At 41.4% G+C, this 18,684-nt stretch overlaps 1 protein-coding gene across 2 annotated transcripts in view; it reads left to right on the top strand.

The window, feature by feature from the left end:
• Positions 1 to 18,684, top strand: part of arhgap9 (Rho GTPase activating protein 9) — a 65,238-nt gene that overhangs the window by 29,186 nt on the left and 17,368 nt on the right. For both annotated transcript variants that reach the window (XM_084061275.1, XM_084061274.1), the window contains exons 8-14: positions 1,956 to 2,045; positions 5,112 to 5,177; positions 9,355 to 9,462; positions 10,818 to 10,913; positions 12,021 to 12,082; positions 12,257 to 12,344; positions 14,681 to 14,776. In XM_084061275.1, coding sequence (XP_083917401.1) covers positions 1,956 to 2,045; positions 5,112 to 5,177; positions 9,355 to 9,462; positions 10,818 to 10,913; positions 12,021 to 12,082; positions 12,257 to 12,344; positions 14,681 to 14,776 — 606 coding nt within the window. The remainder of the gene's footprint in view (positions 1 to 1,955; positions 2,046 to 5,111; positions 5,178 to 9,354; positions 9,463 to 10,817; positions 10,914 to 12,020; positions 12,083 to 12,256; positions 12,345 to 14,680; positions 14,777 to 18,684) is intronic.

The raw sequence follows: 18,684 nt of genomic DNA, 5'->3' as shown, positions 1-18,684 counted from the left end.
ACGTGTCCAAGTTTGTGCATCAGTAGATGTTTTGTTAACTATTACTGTTCTTTTACCCAGTGCAGCACTCCCCTTTCTTCTTCAAGCAAACGAGTCAGAGATAGTCTAAAACATGGATCCGTAATGGTCCTTTAACGCTACCAACAAAATACATTGATATTAGTCTAACATGATATGGATCCTCCTGGGTCTGAAATAAAGATTGAATTGAATTGAATTGAATTGAATAACATCATCATCCTTCCTTGCATACTGTTTATTTTCATTAGTTGAGCCGTGCAAAGTGTGAATTTAAACTATTGTAATGAGGCTATGCGTGTGTATTATGCATGCAGTATGTCACTCTGTTTGCAAATGTCTTCACCAGAAGGACAAGTGTATCGAAGGTGTCACATCCAACCAGTGGGGGTCAGCACAGCAGCAACAAGGCACTACAGTACAAGGGGTCTTGATAATTGACAGAATGGCTAAAGTGGGAGAAATGGGTGCTGGAAAAAGATGAAAAGAATTGGAAAAAAGCTTCAGCTGAAATACAGCCATGTGGCTTCAACTATGCACACCTCTATCTTGCCTTGCTTATATAAGGGAGTTGTGGACAGGGTTAGGCTTGATTTATACTTGGCTGCACGCCAGTGTCGTACACTGAAAATAGCTGATCTACAAGCTCACTCACAGCACCACGCGTTGTGGCTATTTTCGGTAAGCATCGCCGGTCCGCAACCATGTACAGTATAAATCAGGCTTCATAATGTTAGTGCAGTTTTCCACAGTTAGCTGTTATTAGTGCAGGTGGAGATTCATACATGAGTTTGAATGATGGTGGTCTCACCCTGGCCCACTGGTCTTTTAGCATTATACTGAAATGAACACTTGGTAAGTGTGCCTAGTTGTAGTAGTTAATAAATAGCCTATGGTGTATGCTAGTGATGAATCAGACATCTTATGTGTGGGATTATAAATTAATCCAGTAATCCACCCAACTGACTGGTGACATGACTATCCAGTCTAGCACTAGAGGAAGGGTTATGAGGTCATTCAGTGGTCAACTTGGGGTTATTTCTCCAGAGAGTATGAACGGTCTCGGCAACGTTTAATGAAAATTCACCCGTGGGATTTTGAGATATTTTGAGTGCAAGTGAAACGTTTGTGTGCTGCAAGAGCAAAGTCAGCAAAATCAGGAGAGTTCATCCTCAGGGGAACATGAAGGGTGCAGAGAAAATTCCATGGCAACGACCGACCAAACGAGTCAGACTGACATTGCTGTCCTAAAAAGATTCTGAAAGTTGAACTAATCTCTGTTTAACCATTTAAGCCCTGTGCACTGTGTCGTATACGACAAATAACGAAAATAGGTACTTGCTGCATCCTGACCGGTATTGCCAAGTCTGCTTATTATGAGTGACTATGGGCTTGTTGTTCTGTAAAGTTGCTTGTAAATATTGGTAGTTGCGGGTTGCGTTTTTTTGGGCTTGTTTCCTATTGTTGTTTAAACCAGTGGTTCTCAAACCTTTTCATGTCAAGGACTCCCAAATGAATATGCATTTGTCTGCGGACCCCCCATCTGAAAATATTTTGTGCTAGGGACCCACCAAACAAGATTTGTGTTGTTAAAATGTTCCACCTACAGTATTTCACTTTTTAATAGCAGATCTACAAGTTCACAACGCGTTTTGAGCTTGTAGACTTCATAGACTTCAAATAGTCTATGTATAGGGTTCAAGTGTTAAAACAGATTTTGACGCTATTATTAACTAATTTTGCTGGGGACCCTCTGTGTGTGTGATCATGTGACCAAATTGCTTCTTTTGGGCTTGTTTTCTTACATCTGGCCGATTGTTTCTCTTGCAAAATCTGGCAACACTGATCCTGAATTATTTCTCCTATAATTCCCTGCCTAAAATAGAGACGCCAGGTTGAAAGTTTTGATGGTCTGTGTTTTCCTGTCTCTCCTCCAGGCCAGTGAAATGCAACCACAAACATTGCCCAGGGAAACCAGCCATCTATCACTACCACTCTCTGGGGGCCACAACGGCACCATGCACAGGGTATGTATACTATGGCTCCCAGACACGCCACTCACTTTATATACACATTTGCACTCAAAGGACAAGAATGGAAATAAGCTCTCAAGATTTTGTTTTTATTCTATACTTTTGACAGATAAGTACAAATATATGTACAATCAATACTTAGAGCCCTATTTTATACTATTTGAAAATAGTCATTCTACAAGCTCACAACTTGTAGCAGTCCGGGCAACTAGGCTACAATTTAGCCTGACAGCACGTTGCGAGTTCGAGTCCCGATCCCGATGGCCGTTGCTGCGTGTCACTCCCCATCTCTGTCTCCAAATTCCCTGTCAGCCTACTGTCCTATAATAATAAAGTCATAAAAAGCCAAAAAATAAATCTTAAAAAAATGTAATAAGAATAATTAACATTGAGGATTTTACAGTGTAGATGCATGTATGTGTTTAAACACATTAGAGATAGCTTTGTGACAGAAGAGTTTTACACTCTCTTGAACAGGACTTTCGAGGAGCTTTCCTTTGTTCTTACGGTTTGACACTTTTTTTCTCCGTCCCATTAAGCTAATCTTTTTTATGTAATATTTTGAGCATACTGTAAGCAGCAAGCAGTGTTGTTGTTTTTGTTTGTGTTGCCTGGGAACATGGATGGATGAACGCACACACGCACACGCACACACATTATATTTGTTATACCGTACTTGTGAGGAAATACTGTACAGTACAAAGCTTGTAGAGCTTGTAGAACTTGTATTTTATGTGTGCAACTAAGTATAAATCAGGCAGAATTCCAACCCTAACCCCTAAACCTCAAGGACCCCAGGAAGACTAGCAACTCACTCATGTGAATCTAATAGGGATCCTTTAATTAAAATAAAATACAATAGATGAAACCCTTTTTTGCCATAAAACAACCATTTATGTTGTTAGAACCAGGGAAATTGTCCTCATCTATTCTCAAACTTGTGGGGATATTTGGCCCTCACAAGTACTGTATAGTAATACAAGTATGCACACGCACACACACGCACGCACGAACGCACGCACGCACGCGCGCGCACACACACACACACACACACACACACACACACACACACACACACACACACACACACACACACACACACACACACACACACACACACACACACACACACACACACACACACACGGCCCATCAGACAGGGTTCAGAGATTGCCCTGAGCACCATATAATCTGGAACATAGTTCCAGATTAGAGGCGGGAGTGAGGCTTAGCTGGGGCAAAAATAAAAAAGGGATTACATCCTTCTGGTTTCCCCATCAGATCATATTAATAAATATCTGTATTTTAACCACTTTCAAGGTGGTGTTCTTATTTTGGGGATCGGAGCAGGAACCCTCCGATTCCAAGGTGGCCATTATACCCTCTGAGCGTCACATATTTTTGCTAGCTTGAAAAAAACGTTTTGACAATTTTGGACAATTATCTCTTATAATGACGTGCCCAAAATAGGGACGCCAAGTTCACAATTATTAATTCCTTGCCATTTGCAAACAAGCGTACTGCTGTATGTACCCATTTAGACCGGGAAAGCATCTGTCTGTGTCATTTTTTTTATTTCTTTGGGCTATTCAAAAATAGCAGATATACAGTACAAGCTCATAGCGCGGCACAGAGTGTAGTGATCTGAACTTGCAGCTATTTTCTGAAAAATTGTGTGCAAAATGTGTGCAAATCTTTCAATATATATTAAAACAAATATATTTAAAAATAAAAAACAAATCTAAATATAAAAATAATTACTGTTAGGATTTAGACATCAGGCCTCAGGTCTTAATGGGTTAAACCACAAAGTTACAGTGAAGTAGTTCGACTCTAATCACAATAGTAATGCAAAGTTTGTGTCATAATTTGGCTGGGCACGACTTCCTGGTTTTGTGACAATGATGGTAGGTGCTGATAGAGCCAACTTCCCTCTAGAATGGGGAAGTAGACATGCACACAGAGAGCACACAGAGAGATGGAAGGAACACGCAGAGCTTCAGATGACTCAAAGCTACAGAGGACTTTTACCCTGCAGAATAACAAGCACGTTCAGTCAGTGTTGGCTCGGATTTTATAACGTTGGGGGATAAACGATGATGAGCCCCACTGCTGTAAGTTTTTGCTTTATTGGGATTTTTTAAGAATATTATGCTTGCATATTAACTGACTGCTGGCACGTTTTTTCCATCGGCTTGTCACTGTCATATATTATTATCAATTTTCATAGTCATTCTCACTATGAGCTGATTTGACTGTTCGATCACTCAAACATACATACAGTACTGGATGCATCTGAACAGGCAATTAATTAGCCAGAAATGACATGCACATAATGACATCATCCATGTTACTGAGCGATGAGAAACTATACCATTCAGTGGAAACTGTTAAAATGTCATTCAGCACCTACATGTATAGATGAGAGGGCCTGTGTTTGTCAGAGGTCCCCTGTACTGTGGAGATACATAAACCAACATTTTCCTCCCCAGAATAAACCCATCTGAGCTGGCAGAATGTAGAGTAGTCTGGGTGCGTGTTTGTGGGGGTGGGTGAATATGGCCGGGCAGATAGGGCTTTTTCGGATGTTACCGTGGGTGTTGGCCTAGTCTCTGTGGTTGATCTTTACTCAGCACACTTCTCTGCATCCTGTTTTTAGATTTGCATTTCACAGTCACCATCCAAACTGCTCCCATTGGTGATGGTAATAATAATAATCGAAAAAAGGAAATCTCAGTTAAGTTCTACACACATGAAAAGGCAGTTGTCATAAGAAGAGGCAGAAGGCACGGTGGTACGCAAGTCTTTCAACATTCTGTGGATTTAATAGAGACATGAAGGGGATTAGAATCAAGTCATGAGGAAATTGTTTTTTAACAGAGATTGTTTCCTCTCCTGTCATTGTATATCTCGTTCTCACATTCTTTGTCTTTCTGTGGGTCTCTTGTGTCTCTGTCTCTGTCTCTCTCTCTCTCTCTCTCTCTCTCTCTCTCTCTCTCTCTCTCTCTCTCTCTCTGTCTCTCTCTCTCTCTCTCTCTCTCTCTCTCTCACCCTTTGCAGTTGTCTCCTGATTTCGTCTTTGGGAGCCATTCAAGGAATGCTGACAGTGGCTGGCATACGAACCAGGTGAGAATCCCTCTCTCTACAGAATGCCACACGGTTTACAGTATCTACACGTAACCACTCGAATCCTACAGTTTTCTGGCTGTGGCATAATAGGCGAACATTTTGGAGAAAAACAAATGCCGATCTACAAGCTCACAACGTGTCGGGTTTGACGTGTTGTGTCGCAAACATTCTCGCCGAATGTTTGCGTATTAGAGCAGAATGTTTGCCTATTATGATGACATGACCAGAATAGGAGGGATGTTAGTGTTCAAGTGGTTGAAGAAAAGACAAAAACCTTTTTATTTAAACTTCCCTGTGACTGACCACAGGAACAGTTTCTGAGCACTCTGTATGACCTTCAGTATCACTTTTTGTCAGTTTGCTTGTGCAAGGCAAAGCAGTAACTACAGTTGCGGTTGTTGTCGCTCTGGATAAGAGTCCTCTAAATGTACACAGTAAAAGCCTCAGCGTTAAAGGACAACTTTGTTTTTTTTACAACAAGGGTTCTTTTATTAGTTTGTGATGATAATAATTAAAAGATGAGTGTTAAAACATTTTAATTTATTGCTTTCTATTGTTATAGGAATTTTCAACTGGGGGGTGGTGGCATTCGGGTAATTGGTAAAAATGCCACCCCACATTTTTCAAATTAGCCTCATGGTGGCGCTACAACAGGCAGATTCACGTTTTGGCCTATAACTCTTGAACTGTAGGTCATACAATCAACATCTTTTTGGATTCCCTGGATTCTATGGCATTTCTTCCTTGGCCAAGTGGGAATGTGCGCGCAAGGTTTCACAGCAATCGGGCGCTGTGTTCATGATTTGAGGCATTTTGTACAAAACGGGCCACTCCTGCAAACTTTGGAAGCTAATCTTAGCCAATCAGGATGGAATATGAAGAATCCAACAGATATGTCTTGATCACATGACTATAGAGATAATGTGTACCAATTTGCTTGATTTTTGGACAAAATCTGTAGGAGTGATATAAAAAAAATGTTTTGCAAAAATCTGCCTCCTGGTGGTGCTAACAGACCGATGTGAAAGATTTGGGGCAGAGGTTCTGCCCTGGTCTCCATGCCTTCGGCCTCGCTGACAGTTAAAAAACGCTATAACGATAGAAAGACTCATCTTTTAATTATTATCATTACAAACTATTTAAAGTTGCATCCATGTGATGTTTTTCTTTATCAGTTATTCTATTTATAGTGGCTCATAGGAATTTTTAGACTACGTGACAACCAGGAATAGTTTGGTGACCACAGGAGAGACTGTTGACAGCCGGAATGTAGACGGCATCCCGGGAGCAGTATGGGTTAGCGCCCCATGCTGTGTCTTCCGTGAGGAAGAAGCCCAACAAACCCGCGGTGAGGCCTTTAGGAGGGCCATTCCAGCGTACCGCAAGCGTGGCTAATACCATTAGACTGCCCAATCTAGTGGTATCGGCCCAAGGAACCATCACGCCAGAAGGAAATGTTTGGATCGGGGCGGTGCATCTGATCTGGCGCAGCGCTCAGGTCCTGGACCTGGTGAGACGAAGGAGGAGCCTGGCCAGGAGACAACCCACAGAGCCTAGTCCCTCCACGTGCCAGAGCCTCCCCGAGTCCCGGCAGAGTACTTCCGGAGAAGCGGACTGCCCTGTCTTTCCCTATAGGACTGACCGTGGGTGCTACTGGGACGTAAGTCGGGGCTTGATCAACCCTGGCTGGGTCACCTGGGCGAGGGTGTATGTTGTATGTTGCGAGACCCGAAACACCCTATGACCCCAGGCTACAACACTGATGATACGTCCCAGTTGCATCCATGTGATGTTTTTCTTTATCAGAACCCTTGTTGTAAAAATCTTAAAGTTGTCCTTTAAGTTATCTCTGAGAGTATACAAATGGAATCAAATGGCCCCGCTTACGGTTCCATTTGGTCACCCTGTACACCCTGTTAATGATAATTACACTTGCAGAGGACTTGGCCTGCCTATACTCTATTGTAAATTCCTGTCTCCTCTCTTCCTCATATTGTTTTCGTGTTTATTTGTTTTATGATGCAAGTTATCCTAGAGATAATTGCTTTACCTCGCCCATCCTTGCATACCTTTAGGCAGAAGAGCAACAGGGGTTTTTGCTGGAGGCCAATTTCCTAATTAGCGTCTAACTATCTAACTCGAAGTTAGATCTGCCCTGCATTACCGTAACATGTTTTTAAGCAAAGCCTACCATACCATGCGTATAGACTGTGAGATCAGCATTTATTCCAGTGTTGAGGTGGTGAAATAGTAATGGTGCAAGGTAAAGGTGGTTGTCCAAGCAGTTCTTACTGCAACATGTTGCATCACAGTGGGGTGCGGGTGCGTTTGGTGTAAAGCCCTTTTAACAGACTCCTCTTAGCGAAGGAGCAGATTTGGCACTTAATGCTAATCCTTCTTGCATGAAACATTAGGAGGGGTATTTATTGAAAGTAGGTTGCAGGGATTTGGAAAGGTACTATATTATGTCCTGTGAATATGTCTTACGGACGACGGATTAAATTCTGCATGCATATTGTGCATGCACATGAGCATTTGCATGCTTGCATGTATATATGCAGTATGTGCACCTGTGCTGACCTATCTCTACGAATCAACCCTTACTGGGAATTGGAGCACAATGATTTAAACTTCACAGCAGAAGATCAGCTTCTACTATGGCAACAGCCTATCATTATATGCCTACAAAACAAGCATGGCAAGCATTTTTAACCACATGAACCCTAGCGTCCCTGTTCTGGGCATGTCATCATAATAATTGGTGAACATTTATCAAAAATAGCAGGTCTACGCAATGTGTTGTGAGCTTGTAGATTGGCTATTTTTGCCAGAGAGATTTGGTGTAGAGAGAAAGAGGAGGGGACCAAGTATAGACCCCTAGGATAGCACACAGATTTTATTTTGAGCTGAGAACTGCATGGTCCAGAGACACTTGTTGAATATTGTTCTGGTCTTTCTTAGACTGTTGTTGTTCCTCAATGTTATTTTTTAAATACATATGGTTAGAAATATATCTCTTGTTTGCTTCTCCACTATTCTGTTTTGTTTTTATTTATTTATCTATACATTCATGTGAATGAAATGAAAACAAAAGCTGAATGTGACAATAATCTGTATCTGTCCACTCATGTCGAAGGACATGTATTGCTAATGGCATGCCAGGTCATTGAAGTGACAGTAGCTTCACCTCATATTATTCGATTTCGCAATTCCTTCATAATATACATCCATTTTATAGAGCGTGTAGAGTACTGTTGCTGCTCCAATGCAATATTCATTATGTGAAACATCTGTGACTTTGATGCAGCACTGAAGCAAGAGACAGAATCAAACTGATGGTGGAATCAGAGATACTATAGCCATGCTCAAGGCTAATATATACGTTATCACGTGACCATTTTTGCAAGTGTTGCATGACAAAAAATTACATATTCTGTTCTGGTGCGTAGTGAGGGACAACCATAGTTAATCATGTCACCCACTACTACAGGCTGTAGAGGAAATGAGAGAAAGGAGAAAAAAACTCTTTAGAAATTCATGCTGAATCTGGGACTTGCTTTCCTCTCATAGTGCTGTGCAGTCAGTGCAGAAGACCTTTGCAAAACAGTAGTTGAACATACAGTATTTTCTTGTTGTCTCTTATCAGTTAACCACACCATTGCACATTCCACGAGTATGGAGAAGACATTCCTTTCCTTAAAAACTTTAGACCTTTAACACATTTTCAAATTTTACATTTTAATTGAGTCATTATGGTCTTTTGTGGTGTTTTTACTGTAGTGTATATTTATTTATTGTCTTGTCTTGAATGTATTGACCTGACCTGATAATAATCTAATCTAACCTACAGTAACCACATAAAATCTAACGTCCCTAAACTGGGGAGAACATTCATAAAAAATAGCAGATCTAGAAGCTCACAACACTGCAACGCAACACGTTGTGGGCTAGTAGATTTGCTATTTTCGCCGAATTGATTTGGTGTAGGGGTTAAAGGGGCCTAATGTACACACAGATAAAATAATAATAATAATGATAATAAATAAACAATATCAACCCAAGACAAAAAACAAAAGAGATCAAATAAAACAAAGCTCCCTCACTCTCACATTCATGTCCCTAACCTTTGACAGCTGACCCTAATGTTTGACTGTGACTTTTTACCCTTGCACAGAGCATGATGCGCGCTGTATCATCTCACACATTGAACGACAGCCAGCACTGTGACAGCAGGCAGCAACTCAGCCACTCCCAGTCCATGATCCTGCCTGAGAATGGCATGGTACAGTATATATGAATTGAAATACATATTATTGACTGACGTGCATAAACATCTACAATATATGCAGCTGCATACATTTAATCAAATCAAACTATTCATAAAGCGATTCATTCATAAAAATAGCGTTCATTAAAATACAATACAATGTCCTTTACATTAAGTGAAAGTGCACATAATGATTTGATTTGATCTGCATTCCACCACTGTGGAGACTGGGGTTCAATTCCTCCAGGTGCTCCAACGAACACAATTGTCCGTGTCCATGGGTGGGAAGCGGGTTGGAGAGGGCGATCTCTGTCGCTGCACTAGTGACTCCTATAGGTTGGTCGGGGTGCCTTGTTCTACAGGGAGCGGAACTGGGACGCATAGCATGTTCCTCTGTACGCGGTGCACCCGCTCTGTGAAACTCCAAGAAGTGACTCCATGTGTATCGGAGGAGACACATGGTTGTCTACACCCTCACCAAGACCAACAGGAGTGGTTAGCAGTGTCTGGGACCCTACACATGGGGAGAATTGGCAGCATTACAACTAAATTGGGGAGAAAATGAAAAAGATTTTCTTTTTAAATAGTTGATGAAGAAAACTAGTGTCTGTTACAGTATATCTAGTAATGAAACATGTCCTTCATTATTAGCTCAACTGTATGTTTCAACTGTTATCCAGCATCTATCAAATGTTTATTTCACTCAACAGTAACTTTCAACTGTTAGCCAGTATCTATCAACAGTTCATTTCACTCATCAGTGTCTTTCAACTGGTCGCCAGTATCTTTCAACTTTTAGCATGTGTCTATAAACTGTTTATTTCACTCAACAGTGTCTTTCAACTATTTTCTTTCTCAGCAGTATCTTTCATCTCATTATTTAACCACTTAAACCCCAGCATCGGTATCGCGGGGAAAGTTTCAGCTGAAAATAGCAGGTCGATAAGCTCACAACGCGACTCACGCTGTGAGCTTGTCGATCGGCTATTTTCAGCCAAAGCTTTCCCCACAATAACAGAAAACAGAAAAGATACTAGTATTGAGCCCTGAGGGACTCCGGTTACCCATATGGGGTTTAAGTGGTTAATTCCATCGTGCTTTCAATGGTTAGCTAGAACTCTTCATTATTTCCCTTTACGTGTACACGTATCACGCAAGCACACTCACACGCACACGCACACACACACACACACACACACACACACACACACACACACACACACACACACACACACACACACACACACACACACACACACACACACACACACACACACACACACACACACACACACACACACACACACACACACACACACACACACACACACGTATCCTAAACGACTGTGTTCTACATACATGTACTGTAGATGGTCCAGTGCAGGGACTGCTCCTATGTAACAAACATCATAGTGGAGCCTCCTTCTCCTGCTGACAGCTCCCCAGACAGTGATGGCTGCACACCGGTGAGACTCTACTTCTACCTTCTGCGGTTTCACTGCATTTTACTGTAATTAGTGTGAGAGATATGTGTACAGCAGTGGTTCTGTCAACTGTCAAGGACCCCAAATTGATATTTATTTGGCCGCGGATCCCCACATGAACATATTTTGTCCCAGGGACCCCCTGAAGAGAATATTTGTATAACAAAATGTTTTCAACATTTTCCAATGCTTTCAAGATTTTTTTTTAAAAGTTAAAAAATAGCAGATGTATAAGCTCACAGCGCTGCACAAAAAAATCTAATGAAGTCAAGAAAGAATAAATAATATATTTCCCGGTAAGAGTTGCTTCATATTTCCTTTGTCAGCATGTCTGTACTGTGCTGTCTCCTATTCAACGATCATTTGCTGGTGTTAATTGCTTGTTAAATGAATGATGCGGCACATTACTGTGACATTTTCATGGCTGGGAATCAGCAGGAAATTCACCAGAGTTGAATAAATAGATTTGTTTCTATCTGTAATCCTTACACAGATGGAAAAAAAAATGAAAAAAAAGCTTAATCTCCAATTGTATCCATTATCTTTAGACATCATACCTATTCATTCCCTTTGTGTTTAGCTACTTTGAACTGGGCTCTCCTACTTCACAGTGGGTGGTCTCAGCGCAGCCACTCCTGCTATTTTTCAAATGATGCAACAGTCAAATAGTAGGTTTGCTCAGGATTCAGTGCTGTGCTCGACTTTGCATTCACACACCTATATCGTTTTAATACGCACTTGTATCAACCAGCATACTTATCAGTGTCATGGGATTAAAAGCAGTGCTTAAATCAGGCCTTATTATTTGTCTTTTTTAGTAATACAAGCACCAATCCCATGTAGTTTTAAAACTATTTAAAGTAGTGAATATTATTGTAAATCCCATTTTCAGTATCTGCTACCTGGCTGAGATATTTGTAACTACAGTAGGGGTGCAACAGTTAATTGAAATAATCTTGGAAAAATTGCAAAAGTAGCAGATGTACAAGCTCACAACACATTGTGTTGCAACAGGTTGTGAGCTTGTAGATCGGCTATTTTTGCTATTTGTGTGTTAACCGTACCTACCTTGCCACCACACTCTCTCAGGAGCTGGAGAAGGCTGGACTCTTGAATAAGACCAAGATTGCTGAAGGTGGCAGGAAACTGAGGTAAGACATCATTGAAATGATGTGTTGTGGCAGTGGTACTGAACAAACATTTCTCATAGTGTTTCATGACATTTCTTATATGTGTTGCAAATTGCATTTTTTTATGGGGGCGGGATGGGGGGGGTGTTATTGGACTGAATTCCTAAAGGTATTCTTTTGTTTGTTGGATTGAAGGAAAAACTGGAATCCATCCTGGGTGGTGTTAGTAGGGAACAGCTTGGTTTTCTTCAAAGATCCCAAATCACAGACCCCCTCCAGCTGGGTAAGAGCTAAACAATAACACAACCACATTCTCTATGATTCTCTGCACTTCCCTGTACGAGTTTTAGCCAAGGTAACTTGATTTAGAAACATTTTAGGTAAACAAACATGATCTAATTGTAAGAAAAAAAAGATGATCCTAAATGCTGAATAAACTTTTTGGGGTTTAAAAAGACATTACCGTCACCATTTAAACCCTATACGTCGTTGACCAGGGTCCCCAAGGGGTCTGTCTGTACTTGGTCCCTTTCTTTTTTCCTTATACACCAATCTCTTCGCTGAAAATAAATCCGATCTCTCAACGCATCGTGTTGCGACACGATGTGAGCATGTAGATGTCCTATTTTCGCCAAATTATTGCCTATTTTCGGCAAATGTTCACTTAATACTCGTCCAAAACAGGGACACTTTTCCAGTATCTATGAGATATATATGAATTGGCCTGTATAAGCTTAATAATTTTACAACTTCATAGCTTAACATTCCTCTGTTATGTTTGCATTTTATACTTATTACTTCTTGTCTGATGCTGTCCTGCACTGATAACATGACATTCAACCCCTGTGTCCATGGCACATTGCCTTTCTGCTGCAGAATGCCACATGTTGTGTAACTGTCAAATGGCACTGCCAAGAAGTCACTCAGTTTACTGCAGGGACATTATACCAATTTGGAAAAGCCAGTCAATACAGTGCCAATAACAAAGTATGGACCCTTACAGGACCCATCTTTAGTGGGCAACCGTAGCTGAATGGGTAGAGAGGCCGTCTGGAAAAGTTTGACCCTTGACTTGCCTATTTTATGTTTTAATTGCTCTCGAGCAAGACACTTAATTCTCAGTCTATTCAACGTCTCAACGAGTTGCATGTTACAGAATACTAGAACATTCGTGCCCTTCTATAGGCATGTCGGAGATGCAATTATCCCAACTGTCAGTCTGTGCATGTTGCACATAATTACAATATGGCAGATACAATGACCGGTACACAAGCTATAAATATTCACAGCCGTGCATAATGGTCAAGCTGACTCACTCATAATTGCCAGTTCCACAATGATTGAGATATATAGAACCAGAATCAGGCGAACGTGCCGATTTATAAATCTGACGAAATGAAAAATAAGACAAATTTTAATTACACTGTTTTGAGCCTCTTCTCTTCATGAGGTCAAACTCAGAAGAGCCGAGGCTCGAAATGTTGTCATCAAAATGTATAGGAGCATGTGAGTGAGTGGGTTCTATAATTTTTCCTATTATCTTTCATGATCCTATCTGAACCCAGCACCCCAACTAGTGATTTGCATATTCTATCTGCTTTTTATTAAATCTGATGAAAAATAATGCATGTGCATATTTCTGTCCTTGTCTGTGCACATGTTTCTTTATGCAAGCATTTTCATGACCAGGGCTTTCACGCCTCCGCATTGGTCTCATTTACAGAATTACTTCATGATTAATCAGGCCATTATAGCCTCATTTGTTTTCTGTTGGCTGCAAGCTAAACTTAACCATTAGTAATTAATTTCCCCCATTCACCTAAAACATGCGTTGGACTGCTACTACAGGCCATGTACTTTGTACTATTGTTTTGGAATGTTCAGAAATAAAAATTAAATGCATTCCATTCCTTATGATAATTGCAGTTCTACTATGCGAAACCTGACCACATGACCTCAGTCTACCAACAACAAATATACCCATTATGCATTAAGAGATTAAAATTCATTAAGAGAGAACATTCGAAATACATTGTGGGCTATTAATTAATACATATTTAATTGGTTATTAACATCTGCCAGCACATCCCCCCAATTGGTGCGCAGACATGTTGACTGTATGGAAGTGGTCCTTAATTGGTACAAAAATGGTGGGGGACCGTGAGCCATCTGAGACGCTCAGAGACGCAGACGCAGACGCTCAGATGGTTTGCTTTCACTCATCTGCTGAGTGAAAGCAAAAAAATTAGTTTCCCCTCCCCTCAGCAAATACTCCCACTCCCCTCCCTTTTACACTCTCATGGTGCGTTCCCACCAAGAGATAAAATATTTGCTCAAGCGGTGTGATTACATACAAAATCAATGCAAAGATGAGACTTGGCGCGATGTTGCAGCGAGAACGAGGCAAACAGGGTGACGCGAACAAAGTGATCCGTCGCCTCGATATCTTCGCACCAGATGGAAAATCCCAACTGAGCCAACGTTCGCTTCCCCCCCACCAACGCTGACCAGCGGGACAAAAGCAAAGCGATTCAAACAACTATCTTACGGAGGGAGCGCACTCAAAGTTAATGTAACAGGCGGGATCTTCCTGTAACTGTATGTGTTTCTTCTTCACAGAAACCAGGGAACAGTCGCCCAGAGAGCAGTGTGGACTTGAGGGGAGCCCGGATCCAGTGGGCCAATGAACTGTCCAGCAAGAAGAACGTCTTCAAGGTGACAAACACAACATCAATCGCTGCCTCAAAAGTTAATTCAAACTCGATGAAAGGGTACAGCCTGACTTACACTTCATAGCTTGATGGTGTTGAGGCAAATTACAAATCAGGTTTAAACCTAATATATACTCTGTCACACAAAAATAGCAGGCCTACAAGCTCATAACGTCGTGAGGTTGTAGGCCAGCTATTTTCGACGCTGTCATACGACAAAGTGTGAATTGGGCTTCTAGCATGACATCCCTTACCTAATAATGCTTTTCACCCTTTCATTCCTATAAGTCACTTTTTTAACAATTCAGCATCAACAGACCAGCTGAAATGAAAAAAATAATATCTTTTCACACCTTTAGAGCATCAAAGTGGTCATAATGGTGCCAAACAGTAGTTAACAAAAGAAACAAAAGAAATCTGTTTTTGTGTATTTGTATAGCAAAAGTCAAATAAGGTAAGGACACAAAGAGGGACGGAGTGAGGGAGAGGAGGTGAGGACACAAGGAGGGAAGGAGTGAGAGAGAGGAGGTGAGGTCAAGAGGAGGGAAGGAGTGAGGGAGAGATGAGGATACAAGGAGGGAGGGAAGGAGTGAGGGAGAAGAGTAGAGGTAGAGGCTGTTTCTGTCACAAGTCAGTGTAGGAACTGAGATATTTAAATGACGTTGGTTTATCGTTTAACCATATGAAGTCTAGCATCTATTCTGTTCAGCAAAAGTTGCAGATCTACAAGCTCACAGTAGAGGGAAAATGGATAGTATAGATTAAGTAGGGTGGTCAATTAAGTAGGGTTTAAAGGGATTGATGGCAAGATAAGATAAACAAACACCGCACCTCCAGCAGTTTGTTTCCCCGACCACCAGGGGGTGACGCAGGAGGGACTTCCATAGCGTTAAGGGGACTTCTGAAGGGGCCATGCCGAAAATAGGTTGCTTTATTCGGATCCAATGCGTGTTACTGCCCGCCCCTGCTGGTTCTCTGAATTTTTATTTTTAAATAGGCTCTTTCATGATAAATTGACCACATATATGAAGTTAAAACTCTTTGAAGGCCGCTGACTCGATAACGCGTCAATTGCTACAGTGGGTGACCATTGACTTTGTCGCTTTTCATAAGAGTATCACTTCACTCATTTGCCTCACCCGCTTTGCAGTAAATTTAAGTTCCAAATACTACCACAAGGTGCCGCTTTGGAGTCACTTTTTTTGTGACAGACAGACAGACAGACAGCCAGCCAGACAGACAGACAGACAGACAGACAGACAGACAGACAGATAGATGTCTTATATTATTATTAATAACTAGCAATAATTACGTGTGCTTAGAGCGTTTAAATTGGGTTTTCTGTTCAGCGTCGGGCAGTCGCCAGTCAGGAACGCATCTCTGTCATTTTAGAAATGTTCAGACACACATTGGTTTCTGTCTGTCTGTCTGTCTCAAAAGTCCGTGGAGAGACAGACAGACAGACGTCTTATATGTTTTTTTTTTCTCGCATCAATTTCTGTATAGTAGGTTTCTACCTCTTTCCTCTGTAAATGAAATAGTCCAGTTAGTGTAGCGGTTAAAACTGATGTCCGGCGATTTTACGACCCGGGTTCGAATCCACGCTATAAGCATGCTGACCTGCTATTTTTACTTTTACTTCACTACATCTCAGAGGAAAATATTGTACTTTTACTCCACTACCATTATTTGAACGCTTTAGTTACTAGTTACTTTGCAGATATAAATCATTACATTATAAAACATACATTATTTGCCCTATTTCACATAGTCTATTTGAAAATGGCCGATCTACAAGCTCACAACGCATTGCAACGCATTGTGAGCTTGTAGATCAGCTATTTTCAAACATTTATTTGCCAATACTTTTGTACTTTTACTTTGATTGAACTCAAGTAACATTTTGAGTTCATCCATGACCGTAACAGACGACCGTCATGTGATCCATGGCCAACAGCGAGGCGTTTGTTTTCATTCTTATAAGACCGCGTGGCTCATTTATATGCACGTGAAAGTAACTAAGCGGAAAGTAACTAAGTACATTTACTCCATGTCCACTTGTTGCTGACGGTGGTAGTGTAGGAGCAGCGCTGTAAAAGCCCCAACCCCAAGCGTCATCGGTGCAGGAAAGATGCGTATTTGGTTGTACACACGGAGACGCAAGGGTGGCGTTTTCAGTCGGAATTCAAATCATGATGCAACACTTTGTGAGCTTGTAGATCGGCTATTTTCGCTACTTTTATGGGAAACTGTTGTACAACAAAGTAGAATTCATTTGTGAAGAAAGAAAAACCCATTAACAGTTGAAAATAGCCTACACCAGAGGTTTTCAACCAGTGGTCCGGGGACCACCAGTGGTCCTTGAGGGGGTTCCAGGGGGTCCCCAGCCAAATTAATAGTTAGCAACCAAATTGACCCTTATGTGTCTGTAACTCTTAATGTACAAATGGAACCAAATGGACCCGTCAGGGTCCATTTGGTTCCATTTGTACACTCTCAGAGTTAAATGAACACTGATGATGATGATACAGTGTAGATTGGGACGCCCAAGAAATCTAAATGGTTGAGTCCCTGGCATATCTTTTCAAATGGGGGTCCCTGGGCTAATATGTGTCAATTTGGGGGTCCTTGATGGGAATAAGGTTGAAAACCACTGGCCTACACCATTTCTGCCCATCCCTCTAACTTCATGTAGGCGCATTAAAAATATCAAAATTGGCCGCTCTGAATTTGTATCTGAACAAATACTTTGATAGAAGAGATAGGCCTACAGAGGTACTGTAGGGGGGAGGGGGAACCTGATAGCAGAGTTCCTCACTTGGCTTATTTGGAATAGGCTTTATGTCATTAACATAACCGGTTTGGCAAGAGACTGGGCCAGTGTTGTAGGCTAGTGCTAATTTTGGAAGTGGGGGAGCAAGGTTCTTGAGCGGATTGGAGTTTTTTTTTTGTTACTTTATTTCGGTTTTAGGGTTAAGCTCTGATCCACCCGTCCCCCCTCCCACGAAAGCCCCCCGACCCCCGCACGCAACCACTCCGCCGCGCTGCGCCAGGCCGCGCTGCGCTAAAACGCACTGTCTGTGCCTGTGGTGGCCTACTGAAAGCTAATAGTAGTATATGACAAGGGTGCAATTATATTCAATGATATTCAATTGTTTTGTGGAAAACACATGGCTCATCATGCTTAATTAAAGAGAGACTCACTTGCCTTTTCTTAGTGCTTTTCATTGTTTGGACAGAAGAAATTGTAAACATTTAGCCAATATTCGATCATCATTAAATAACAGACAGTGAACTGGTAAACTGGTGACAGCATGTCATGGATAGCACATTAATTCTTAAACAATATTGAGGAGGAAATAAGTATAAACGAGGAAATAAAATAAAACAAACCAAAAAGACGCCAATAACCCCTGTCTTATAAAAACTGCCAAAGTGGGTCGGGGTTATCTGACATGACAGGCTGTGCCACTTTGGTTTTTGTGCTTTCTGCCGTGCGATGTGCTCGCAGCCAAGTCTTGACATAAGGCTCTGGATTCCAGGACCTGAGCGGAGGTCCATGCTGTCTAATAAACATCAGAGCCGACACACGTTCTGTATGCAGTCGCGAACGGAGTGATGTTATTATGAGGTTCAATGTTCATCAAACTAAAGCCGCACACGCATTCTGCCGAGCTGCATGGAATGAGCATATTACAGTTAACTAGAAAGTACTGTTCCTGAAGAAACAGTGTGGGATCGCTAAGAATGTTGCAGGTATTGAGTATTGATAGTGTTAGTAGTGTTATAGGTTCTAAAGGTTCTAAAGGTTTGAAAGGTTTGAAAGGTTTGAAAGGTTTGAAAGGTTTGAAAGGTTCTAAAGGTTTGAAAGGTTTGAAAGGTTCTAAAGGTTTGAAAGGTTTGAAAGGTTCT

The sequence above is a fragment of the Gymnoscopelus microlampas genome (assembly GCF_963454915.1).
Source record: "Gymnoscopelus microlampas genome assembly, chromosome: 7".
NCBI classification, from domain to species: domain Eukaryota; kingdom Metazoa; phylum Chordata; class Actinopteri; order Myctophiformes; family Myctophidae; genus Gymnoscopelus; species Gymnoscopelus microlampas.
The sequence above is the reverse complement of the archived record's forward strand: the minus strand, read 5'-3'. Positions and strand labels throughout refer to the sequence as shown.